Source organism: Mercurialis annua, linkage group LG3 (assembly GCF_937616625.2).
Source record: "Mercurialis annua linkage group LG3, ddMerAnnu1.2, whole genome shotgun sequence".
Classification (NCBI taxonomy): domain Eukaryota; kingdom Viridiplantae; phylum Streptophyta; class Magnoliopsida; order Malpighiales; family Euphorbiaceae; genus Mercurialis; species Mercurialis annua.
Genome location: NC_065572.1, coordinates 66,371,816 through 66,385,453, shown reverse-complemented (window position 1 = coordinate 66,385,453; position 13,638 = coordinate 66,371,816). Strand labels below are relative to the sequence as shown.

The 13,638-nt window shown below is 28.6% G+C and overlaps 1 protein-coding gene across 1 annotated transcript; it reads right to left on the bottom strand.

Annotated features, from left to right (window-relative positions):
- Positions 1-1,255: 1,255 nt before the first annotated feature.
- LOC126674657 (transcription factor TCP14) lies at positions 1,256-2,971 on the bottom strand. Its single transcript, XM_050369137.2, has one exon. The coding sequence runs from the start codon at positions 2,731-2,733 to the stop codon at positions 1,480-1,482; it is 1,254 nt and encodes a 417-aa protein (XP_050225094.1). The 5' UTR covers positions 2,734-2,971; the 3' UTR covers positions 1,256-1,479.
- Between the last annotated feature and the right edge of the window lie 10,667 nt (positions 2,972-13,638).

Here is a 13,638-nt window from a genome sequence, read left to right as displayed (position 1 = left end):
CATACAAAACGGACGGGTCAGATTAATTAAAAAGGTGGGTCCTCTCTGTTATATGTAGGGTCATCAACACCCACCACCGATCTCTATGGTGCCAGCAAAACAACTCCTTTTTTCTTTTCTTTTTAAATTTTTTAAAATTTTAAAATTTTTATTTCTTCTCTCTAAAAAAAGAAAAAAGAGAGAGAAGAATGATCCACCTGTTTGTCAGTGAAATTGTACATTGGTTTGGGCAATAACCAGCATGTGGGACCCACCCACCTGAGCCAACACCTGGAACTGATAAGGGTCATGGGCCCCCACCCTCCAGTCCTATAGTATTTAACCCCTCTCTACACAAAAATGTTAATCATTGATGCAGTAAACCTTGAGATTCATGGCAGAGATTTTAGAATCAGAATGAATGTTAAAAAATTAATAATAAAAGGGTTTGATCAGTTTACATTTTTTTTAACATTTTATAGTCTGCATTGCAGTAAGTGTAACACTGTTTCATCTCTTTCACTTCACTAACTTTATAGCCTTTTCACCACCACCTCATGGTCTAGTCCACATACAAAAGATATTCGTAAAAGATGGCTATATAATTTACTAAGTAAAAGGTCAACTCGGTTCCTGAAATTGTGATTCAGAATCAAGTAACTCGTTTTTAAGTATTTTAATCAAATAAGGACATTTCTGTTGTTTAGTCAATAGAAACAACACTTTCAATTTTCAGGTCATGATTAAGGATATTGAGTCATTACACTTGTTTGAAAGTAAATTATTTCATCCGGAATTATAAGTTGAAGGATCGGATTAATCCTTTACTATAATTCATTTGCTATAATTCATTTGCCTGAGTTTCCAATAAACCAAACTAATACAATTTTTACGGACTAAACCGTTTAATAACTTCCAATTTTTACATTTTCTTTTCTAATTCGAATAGGTTTAGATGAAACAAATCAAATAGACCTCTAGTTTACTTCAATCAGTCTGATTTAATTCGGTTTTTAAAACACTGAGTTGTAAAACACAAAACTGAACGCCTATATGTCAATTATAAGTATAGATGGGTAGAGCTATCTAGTAGCTATGGAATGAATTAAATAAAAACAAAAGAGGAATGAAAAAGAATTTAAATTTGCACAAACAATGATGATGATGATGGGATATTATTGTGTAGTAAGCATTAGTATTAAAAAGAAAAGAACACAAATTTATGAGATTTTTTTTTTCTTCTTCTTTTCTTATCAAAACCAGCCAAATACCCATGTTAAAATAAATAATATTGTAATCTCTTGATCAAACCCTAAAATCCCATATTAATCACACAAAAAAATTTCAAGAATTAACCAAAAAGAAAACAAAACTCAAATTCAAGAAAAACAAATCAAACCTCACGTGTGTTACACATCAAATTAACTACACAAGCAAGGGATGATACGATGATGGCGTTGCTGTGGATGACGATGATGATTATGTTGCGGCGGTCGTGACTTATGAGTGATGACTCGTTGTATCATGCCGATCATCTCCTCCGCCTCCGCCACCGTGATGCGAGTGTGACCCGCTTGCTTGTGAGTCTGACATGCCAGAAGGCCGATAAGGGTTTAGCCCCGCTAGCATATTTAAATGGCCTTCACTCATACTATTACCACCACCATTACCACCTCCTCCTCCGCCGCCAATTGTATTAGAACCACCGCCCAATTGCTGACTTGGCAGCAAAGCAACCGGAGTAGGAAAATTCATAAAATGCAAGCCACTTGAAGTAGTGCTTCTATACAAAGCAGCAGTGTTATTAACTGAAGGAAATGTCCATATAGGGTCACCACTCATAACTTGGTTATTATTAGGATTAGCCAGCATCCAAAAGTTCGCCGGAATTTGACTATGACTAGCTGCCGGAAGTGCCCCCGTACTTGACTGCAGTAAATAACTTCCCATCTGATGTTGCTGCGATGATAAATCTTGCTCGGACCGTCGTTTTCTGCTTAAACTCTCTTCAGTTTCTGTCGATAGCTCGAGTGAAGAATTACTCTCACGTAATTCTTGTTTAGCTTGAAGAACTGTATTGAAATTGCTCGCTTGGAAATTTAAAAATGTGGGCGTCGGTGAAGTGTCGAGTCCGATTCCGGGGAATAAACTACGTCGTTGTTGCATTGAGAAATTTGGATTAAAGCTGGCTGATCTTAACTGAGACGGGACGGACATGCTTGAACCTGAGCTACGTAGAGAAATGTTTAGAGAAGTGAAATTCGCCGGAATTGTACCTGTTCCTGTAGCTGCGATCACCGCTGGCTCAGCTTGTTGTAGTAACCATTCGATGGTCTCGCCGTCTGATTTATGACCTAGCTCGCGAGTTAGCTGAAAAACCCTAGCAGCACAAAGAGCAGGCATGCGAATTCTACGGCCACGTCCGTCGACTTTAGTGTGTCGGTCTTTAGTTGAAGTTCGCTTCGGTGGTTGTTTCTTGGACGGTTCCGCCGGAGCAATTTGGAGAGCAGAGGAAGAAGAGCGGCTTAGGGTTGCGTTCGTGTTGTTAATATTAGTGTTGGGTAATTCAATGGAGGAGGAGAGCGGGAGAGAAGAAGGGTAGGGTGAGGAGGAGGAGCAAGGCTCGTCTTCTTTCTTTTCAAGTAATTGGAATGGGAACGTCGGACGGTGGTGGTGTTGCTGCTGCTGCTGCTGCTGTTGGTGGTGGTGGAGGTGGTGGTGGTGGTGGAGCTGATGATCATCTCCTCCTTCCATGATGGCATGAAAATATGTGGTTTCTCGAATTTCTTTTGTTGTATTTTCGTAATTTTGTGGGTTTTGATTATTATTTTATTAATTGGAAGATGAAAGATTATAGTAGTTTAATAAGTTTGTGTGGGTCTTGGACTGGAATTCTCTTCAGAATTGATGTTAAGATAGAGAGAGAAGGAGAAAGTTTTTAGAGAGAGAAAGGATAAGGGGAAGAGGGCAAGCTTTAAGCAACAAAGTTAATGAGTGGGAATTATATGAGTATACCTTTTAAAAGCAAATTATTTTTCATTTTTTTTATTATAAATAATTATAGCTCTGTTTATGTGCTGGATCTATGACTTTTTTTTATTTTAGTTTCTTCAAAATAATTAAAACAATACTTTTTAATTTTTTTAAAAATCAACTATATCAACTACTATATTTTTATATAAAATACATATTATTATTCATTTACAATAATCAAAAAAACATATTAATTTTAGATAAAATGATGTATACTGGCATATCATACTCCGACATTTGTTGTTTTGGAGTTCAAATTAAAATTTTCTAATTAGAAAGTTAACCAGTATTTTTAATTGCTCAAAATTAAAAATTTGTATCAAAAATTACAAATTAAGCTAAAATTTATAGTTTGTATAGTTAATTTTTATAAATTACCCTCTCAAGAAACAAATTACTTAAAAGAATTTAAGTCTTTTAAAATTTATTGTACCAAAGTTTAAATTAATCAAAATTTGATGACTATTTTAAACAAAAATTAATAGGAATTTTAACTATTAGGGTATGCAACAAAATAGTAATTCTTTTGCAGTTAAAAAGAAATATATCGAGAATTTTATTTTCATTGTATATATCTGTTTAAAGAAAACTCAAGAATGGAATTGTATTATAATATTATTATTTTTTATCAAATTTGTTCCAACTTTATAAGTGAAATAAAAATCAAGAATGGAACAAGAAGAAGAAGAATGTATTATTTGATATATTTATTTGATTTTGGAAGAGGGAGGTTATTGTGGTTGGAGGGGCAGAGCCTTTGGTTCAGAGTCCACGTGAGGTGCTCTTTTTATCATTCAATCCATAAAGACAGTGGTGGCCGAGCGTGGGACCCAATTCCAAATCAAAAGAAAAAATTAATTTTGAGAGACTTAGAAAGGAAATATTATATTATTCAAATAAATTAAAAAAAGTGGGTCCAATCTCCATTCAAGTAATCATTTCAATTTTGCCTTTAAAGCCTTTAATTAACTTTGTTCTGCACCTTTGTTGGGGGAAACTTTGGGATTCCTCTACTATATACTTTCTTGCCTTTCCATTCCTCCCTTTAATTAATCTTTATCTTATAATTAGGGTTAGGTTTAGGTTTAGGGTTAGGGTTTGAGATCATGCACATTCAAACTTTACATGGATACTTAATTAATTTGGGATTAATATATTGATCAGTTAATAACTTTAATTATGTGCCAGATCATTTCATATACGTGTATACCAATTTTTATTTTTTTGATCATATATTTGATTTAGTATATTTTAGAATGAGTAGAATGGAGTTGGAATTGATCATTTGTTATATTCAGGCTTTATTTTAGAAGTTCAAAAATATACCTATGTATTTATTAATTGAACATAGTAATGATTTCAATTAATTTTTCTATACAAAAAGTCATGATTATGTTTAGTACTCTATGCTAATTTAGTTAGATATATATGTTCTTATAAATTGGATTTATTTGATTAGGAGTATGACATAATCATAATTGATGAACATGCATAAGATAATTTCCAGCCTAACATTACTGCCAGAACTGTAATTCTTAATAGTCAGTATTTAATCCTATGGTTGTATCATTTAGTTTTTTTGGCTAAAGCTATATATACTAGTTCCGAATTAAAAAAAATTTGTTCTTGAGTCAATTTTAGTATTTATTAATTGAATTACTCACACTGAATTTATTAGTTTCCACTATAAAAATATCTAAATTGGCAGCATGTACTTTTACTTATTGCTGTAAACATACAATAAAAAAAGTTTTTTATTTGATATAATAAAAAAGATATAACATATTAATGCTAATAAAATATTATCTTAAATAGTTATTAATAAGACCTGAATTGCTATTAAAAATATAACAATGTACCAATTACAATAATTTTGAATTTTATTACTTATACTTCTTAGCTATATTTTTAAAAATACTGCTTGTATACCTTTCAGCATCAAAATTATTCTAAACGTAAAATTAAAATAAGATAATTTTTTATAATTTATAACTTTGACCGATTGACAGATATATAATTTCAAAAAAATAGATAGTCTGATCTATTAATTTTAAAAATTAAAGAAAATTATATTCAGAACATGTCTTGTCCGACGTGGATTTCTTACGTGAATTTATTTGATTTGGTCGCATTATTAAAATCCATGCTTTTAATGGGAGTTGTCTCATTTTACCAAATTGATGAATCAAAATGTTTAATATATTGTTACTCTCTGAATTTTACACACTTTGTTTCCCGCCTCTAGATTTGTACATAATTTACCTTCACATGCATGATTACTTAAGTACTTAAAGTGTAGCTAGATGCGAACAACCCATGATCAAATGTGTATATAAAAGAGGGCAAATATTTCTCCAAACTAAATGAAACGACAAGAAATTAAATTAAGTTTGAAGGTTAATTTATGTAGGATAGGTAAGTAGAGGAGCCCACTTTGAATGACCATAGAAAGTGTTAAGGACCACTTAGGGTAGGAATAGATATGATCCTCCAAAAACAACATTTATCAATTGATATAGTCTTATTCTGCTTCTGCTCCAGTCAATCTTACAATCTTTTTCTTTGGTCTATATCCTTTTCATTTCTGTGGGGGTGGAGCTTCATTTTATGCCATTCATGGACCACAAATATCTGCCTATTCTCTTGCGTTCTAAGTTGTCAAGTTAAGTTCAAGCTACTTTTTTTCTTATGTTGCTGACTGAGTTTCATGTTCAATTGTTTCGAACTTGATCGATCATGAGTGAATTAGGATTTATTCGCCGCGTTTAAGTATACTTAGGCCATTTATGGTCGATTATAAACTCTATATCTAACTCTAAAAGAATATTTTCACTGTATTATTCTTTATGAAAAAGATATTCTTATCTACATTCAAATTGTGTTTTCTTTGCCAAATATACTATAATTTTTTAAAAAATTCAGTTTGGTTTATCATCTTTTCGAGTGTTGCCAAATATATGCACATTTATATTATAGCTAATATGACATGACATTGTGTTAAAGATAATCCCACATAGCTAAGGAATGCTAATATAAATGAGTTTATAAGTGTAACCACCTATCCAGTGACGAAGCCAGCCTTAAAACTAAGGTAGGGCACATATTTAATTTAAAAAAAATCAAACATCATATCATGATAATACAACAAAAAGTATGATTATTAATTTTTCAAATGTAAAATGAATGGAAAATAAAGAACGCATTATATAAAATTTATATTTAAAAGTTTAATTACCTTCAAACTATGGTCCGATTAATCGATACCAATTTTTTCAGATGGACATACGAGAATTTAGAAAAAATATAATGAAAAATTTAGTTAAATTGTTGAGTTGCTAATGAACATTACATGTATTTATAGATATTAAATTTATTCTAATAAAATAAAAATTCAAATTACTGAGTTGTTAATGCATATTATGTACATTTATAAAAATTAAATTCGCCGTATTTAAAAAGAATTAGAAGAATTAAGAGCATGTTTTTGTATTAAAAAATGCTGAAATTTTAAAATTAAGATGACTGTAACGTAAGAAAAAAATTCAAGATAATTTATACGATAATAAGAATTTGCTATTATTACACATTTTCTAACGTTATTAGAATTTTAAGCTAATTCAAATTCCAACACAAGCTTTGCTAGTATAAAATAGTGTTTACGAAGTTCAATGAATTGTTTTAGTAACAGATTAACCCAAATAATGAATTACATTGCATATTGTTGATTACTTCTATATTTTACAAAGTTAATTAGAAATCATAGAAAGTTAATGAACTTAGGTAATATATTTATTTAAGTGAGGTAGGGCCCAGGCCCTGCCTGGCCCTACCTTACCTCCGTCTCTGCACCTATCTACTAGTTCCAGTTATTAGATAATTGTTGAATCTAAATGTATTTTATATGCATGTGAGTTGTCACATTCTCACCTATATAAAATCAACCACTTCCATTAATATTTTTAATATGGTATCAAAGCGGGTCTGGTCCGGGTTCTTAATTTATTGCTTGTCCATCTGGATGTTTATTTTCAGCGGCCGTTATGATGTTACCGCTGCGTTTAAATCAAATGTAAAAATTTATATCAGATCTGGGTAGCGCGCAAGGTACTCTGAATAAATTTTTCAAAAAATTATTAATTTTTGAAATTATTAATTTTCTCCTGTATATGTATAACTAGTAAATTGATCCTAAATTTTTTTATTTATATTGAAGTTGAGAAAGCACATATTTTTTTAAAGCACAGCAATACTAATAATTCTTTTGGTGAATGTTATGGTAATAATATCGGAGGTGGAAATAATTCATATGAAAACTAAGTTATCCACGTTTGTCTAATTTTAATTATTATTATAATTGTTTGTAATTATTAAAATATTACCGTTTGTCTAATCAATGTTATTAATTTATTAAATATGCAACTTTTATGTATTTTTATTATTCGGTTGATTATTTAATTTTATTATAATTCATGTATAAAGAAATATAATAATAAGATAATAATAATATAAAATTATAGAGTTATAACATATAAAATACAATTGCACAAATTAATAATATTGGATTAAACAAATAATTTTAAAAGTCAAAAAGTTACAAAACAAAAGACTTATAGAGACGTGAATAGTGAAATTTTATGTTTAACTAAAGTAAAAATTCTAAAATTGTACAATAGAATAAGTTGATAGCGTTTAGCTGGAGTTGGTTTTTTTTTTGTCAGAGGTGGAAATCGGCTCTTTAGAGTCTCATGTTAGTTATTAGTTACCGAGGCGTGATTCGAACCTACAACCTCTCGATGCACTAAGAGACGCCTTAACCATTCCGGTTAGGCCCACATTGACGGAGTTGGTTCACTCAATATAATATAACTCTATTCTATTATACAGTTGGGTTGGAAATATCCTTCCAGAGTCTCTTTCCGAGGTGTTTACTGCGCCATGCGTGTATTCACCTAACCCGCCCAAGCTATGCTAGTTTGAGCCGGATTTAGACAATTAATTTATTTACTAAGCTTGGTTTAAATTCGTATAAAACTCATTTTTATTACGTGTTACTTTTTAATATTTAGTTAGGATTTTATATTATATCGAAATACTAAGTCAAAATCTGCATAAATTTAATTTTTTTAGACTAGTCTTGAATAATAAATACTAAATTCCAACATATTGTAACTTAATTTAATTAGATTTGTATATAAAATAATGGGTTCTTATTAATCCAGCATGAATATGCCCAAACCCGATAAGTAATAAGGTATAGTCTCTCTGTGCACTTGTTAATGAGCCAAATTCGGGTAGACACTGGTCGGATCTAATTAAACTTTGCTCTTTTAAATGTAAGTTCAATTTTATAGAGGATTTAGTTCAAATTTAAAATTTAATATTTTAGCAAGTTCCTACAAAACTTGTTTGAGCCTACATATTTAATCAAAACTAAAGTTTAAATTCATATGTAAAAACGTGAGTCTAATGCGGGTCCGAATTCAGATTAGGTTTATAAACATAATCAATAAATATCTAAATATGATCTTAACAAATTAAACCTGGGCGGGTCGAGTGGGTACCGACCAATGAATAATGATCAACTCGACTTTCCACACAATACTAAGTCGTTTTGAAATTAATGGAATCTAACGCTCAAAGTTTTCATATTTGTAGAGATAACTTTATATTTTCATTTCGGCCAAATGTTGTAAAAAGGCCAAACCTTTCATAAAAGTTTCACAAAAGTCCTGATCTTTCAATTTTGTCGATTTTGGCCAAAAACAAATTATTTGGTTTCAATTGTGGCAAACTCTCAATTTGATTTCAATTTGCCTATGTGACGCTTATGTGGCGCCTATATGGCATGCCAAATATTGAAAAGTCAGGACTTTTGTGAAACCAAATAATCAGTTTTTGGCCAAAATCGATAAAATTGAAAGGTCGGGACTTTTGTGAAAGGTTTGGCCTTTTTATAACATTTTGCCTTTCATTTCTTATGGAGTGAAATTTTTTGGTAGCTTAGAGCCAACTAATTTTGGCTAATGAGTATTTGAATTCGTCAATATATTTGCGATTGTGATAATAAATGGTCAAAATCAGTACTATAAGTTTGAAGTTATGCACTAATTTACCGTCAAATGATAATAATTTCACAAATAATTAATTAACTAATGGGCAACATTAAAGCAATCATATATCAACATTAAACGTGGACATACATATATCACACATGCATGCTTATATCCTTGATTTGTTGTAGGGTCAAACTATGCTTAATTTCCAAATCAACATCATATATTTTTCTTTTTCATTGGGCTTAATGAGAAAAGGGACGAAAATATTGAATAATTTGGACAATGTTGGACATTAAATAGACACATTAAAAATAATTTTGTTGCCTTTAGCATAATTTTTTAATCAAATTGTATTCTGATGTGGTATTGAATTTATATTATTCAAATTTTTTAAAGTTAAATTCTCATTATCTTATTTTTTTTTTTAATAAGAATCAAGAAGATTTCGTTAAAGAAAATATTAAGTATAGATCTCCAATGCATAAATTAATTATAGTATTGATATTTTTACAGGAAAGTAAAAAGAATATACAATTCTGAAAATTAATAAATTAAAATCTAAAAATATCATATTTTTCATTTTTTTATTTGTATCATAAAGTATCAATTTTAGCTAATTTTTTTATTTTTTATTTCAAGTGGTAATTTTATTAAATTAAAGTGGATTGTTTTAAATATATTCCTCGTATTTGATATATAGCTTAAATGGATTTTTAATTTTAAAATATACTGAACCATTATATAAAATAAATTTGATGATAAATAAGTTTGAAGCGTACATTGGTATCTTCATAGTTGTTTTTTTGTAATTATCATTTAATTCTACTAAATTTCCATCATTAGCAAAAACCGTTAAGGACAAATTATGATGAAGATTAGGTCGTTTTCACTTTATCTAATCACTACTACTATTTTTATCTTTTTTCTTCTTTTGTTTTTTTTATTAAAACTATACTTTTTTGACACGTGTGATCAAATGTAAATAAAAATAAATACCTTGACAGCGTAGATAGAGGCCATAGAACTTGAGCAGAGCTCTCAGTCATGATTTACATCCAGTTTTCTTCAACTGTATATTTTCAAGGTTAGCTAATCCTAATCTTATTGTATTTTTATTTCATCTCAAGATATTTTTATTATTTTTATTTCATCCATATATTTTTATAAACAATTTTATAAATGATTTTTTATTTCTTTATTTAGTTTTTATATTTTTTACAAATATTCTTATTTAGTCCCGGTGAGTATATCACACTTTGCACTTTTATTAACAGAAAAATTTCATAAAATTGTTTTTAAAAATAAAAGAAACTTTTAAAATTTAAATAAAAAAAACTTAAAAAAGACACTGGAATTTTAGAATATATTTTCTCTATTTTCAATTTTTTTTAAAAATAGTGACATTTAATGCATTGACTAAGATTTTTCAAATATATTTTTGAGATTTTAATGTTGAATTTCAGTAGGATGAATAGAATATAGCGATTTAAAAAATCTAGCAATAATGCTAACTATATCTATTAAAAAATATATAAGAAAACAAAAAAAAATATTGGCTTTTAGCAAACGCTTATTATCACAATTTAATAGAGATCCAAATAAAAATCTTTTAGATTTAAATATGACATTGACACTATAATGCTGAATGTACAAGTTCTCATCAGCATAATGAAACTAAAGAAATAGAGGGAGCAGCTGCTCCCTCTCTATATATTATAAATTTCAATTATCAATTTTTTTCTCAAAAGTAAAGATAGAGAGAGTGGATTTCTCTTCTCTCCAACGGTTAAAAAACTCCTAAAAATAATTCAGTAATTAAGCCATTTTTAAATAGTCGTCGCCTCTTTTATTTAATATCTTAAAATTAGATAAATGGTCGAATTGATGAAAGAGATAATTAAAAAAAATATTTTTTTAAATAATATAATTTCTTATTGCATAAGAAAAAGATAAAAAAATAACTCACCTTTTTATTATAGTCATTTTTTTTTTCTAATACGTGTTCATATTATAATTATACCTATTTTTTATTAGTATTTTATTATAATTCTATTTTTTTTGTAAGTGACTTCTATAACTTTTTGTTTTCTCTTCTTCTTCTCTTTTTCTGTTTTTTTTTCCGCCATTTTCTTCTTCTTCTTCTTCTTCTTCTTCTTCTTCTCTCTATTTTTGTTCTTTTTTTCTTTGTCGTTTCTTCATCGCTCGCCATCGTTCCGCTAGCATTTCGTCGTCGCTCCGCTGCTCTTTCATATTTGATTTTAGCAATTTTTTTCTTAATTTGTGGTAATGAATACGATCCATTTTAACTTTCATATCTAAATAAATTATTTTTGAATTTTTTTCAACTTTATATCTAAAAAAATTGCATAAAAAATAATTTTATGATGAGAAAAATAATTTTCTGCACAAAGTACAATTTTCTGCAAAAATATAAAACAACATCTGATTATCATATGAGTATCACCACATTATCATATCATTATCATAACACTAAGAAGAAAACAATTTTATAAAAAACATCGTCTAATTATAATATGAGTATAACTGTATTATCATGTAGTTATCATAGCACTGCAGAAAAAATATGCGTAAAATAATGTTTGATTATCATATTGTTATCAAAATATTATCATATGATATCGAGATGATAATATTTATAACATCTATATGATAATGTTATGATAATATTATGACAAAACAGTGTCTGATTATCATGTCAGTATCACTATATTATCATGCCGTTATCACAACACTACAGTATGATAACTAAATTATAATGAAATATAATTATGATAATTATATAATAACTTACGTAAAAAATAAAATACTAAAGAATTTATAATTAGCAAATGATAACGGAGTAAAATTATAAATATTTTAATACCCGGTGTAAAAATATAAATTTGGAAAAAAGTGAGGTATTGTCTGTAACTTTTCCGTAATGAGGTAAAAAATACAAATTTTTTTATATTTGAGATAAATTCCTAAATTTCCTTTGATGAAACCACTAGTTAAGCTGATTGAGTAAAATTACATAAAAAATAATTAAATAGAGGATATTGTCCGAACATTGATTTCAATGGATACAATTGAAACGATAAAATGCGAAATAGGTAAAATTGATAAGCTTTCAATGTCGGGATAGGGTCGAAAAGGGCATAAGATCGGGGGTTTTAAGGTATTAAGCCTTTTAATTATCATATATTTAAGCTAAAGATCAAAATAACAGTTTTTATTATATATAAAATTGAATTAAAATTTTAGAAATAAAATTTATCATTCTGGAGCAAAAGTTACTCTTGAAGCAACTGTTTGTAACTCTAACGATCATTTTTAAAAAAATATTTATTTAACTTCACGTGTGATACACATATAAATAATTTAATATGCTAATATATAATCTGTTTATAACAATAAATATAAAGAATAAATTAATATTTTAATTAATTAATTAATATTTGATAAACTAATACTTAAAAGTTACATAAAAAATTGGTATAACATTTTAAAAAATTATTTTAAAAAAGATGTATGATTTTTTTAGAGTTAATGTCATAAAAATTCACTAACTTTACATGTTTTTTCATTTTAATCACGCAGTTTATTTTTTTTCATTTTCATACACAAACTACCATTTTTTCTCAAATTCATGCACGGTACTGAGATGTTACGGCTCCATTAATGTAATTCATTGAGGTGGAGGTCATTTCACACCAATGAATGAGTGCGACCTCATCACCGTGCATTAATTTGAGAAAAAGTACTAGTTCGTAAATAAACAAATTAAACGTCGTATATGATTCGGTCAAATAAATTTTTCAATTTATAACTTTGCTATTGATTTTATTTTTCAAAACTGTTTTTCTTATTTCACCAATGTTGATATTTGATTCGCCCATGTATATTACAAACGAATGCATGTGGGCCAAAATATTTAGATATACAACGCTTTTTAGGCCAAATTTATATAGAGGTTCCTGTACTTTACACTTTTTTTTTGTGAGTTTTTTTTCAGTCCCTCTACTTATAATTTTTGTTTCCTCCAGTCCTTCTATTTACAATTTTTGTTTCCTCCAGCCACACAAAAGGACCGGATCGAAAAAACTCATAAAAGACCTGAAAATCAAAAATAGGTAAGTAGAGAAACCAAATAATATAAAAATGAAGTATAAGAACCTACGGAAAAAAATGTGTAAAGTACAGAGACCTCTATATGGGTTAAGCCCGCCCCTTATTGGCTTAAACAGTAGTAGATAGCATGGGGTGTCTGGGCCACTTTGCCCAAGTAGAATCCCTAACAGAGGCAGCAAAAATACCTTTAACATAAATATGTATTCCTCCAATATAAAAAAAAAATTATTTTAAAATATTGATTTTTTTTGTTTATAATTATAGTTTCAGTGTTTTTTATTTAATTTCTTGACAAAAATATAATTATTTTTTATGGATACCAATTTTCTAATATGATAAATTTTATTGAAATAAATAATTGAAGTCGTAATTGAGGTTGGATTGTGGTGGGCATGAAATGTGGAGGAGAAGTGTTAGGTTAATGCTTCCTTTTTCTGAG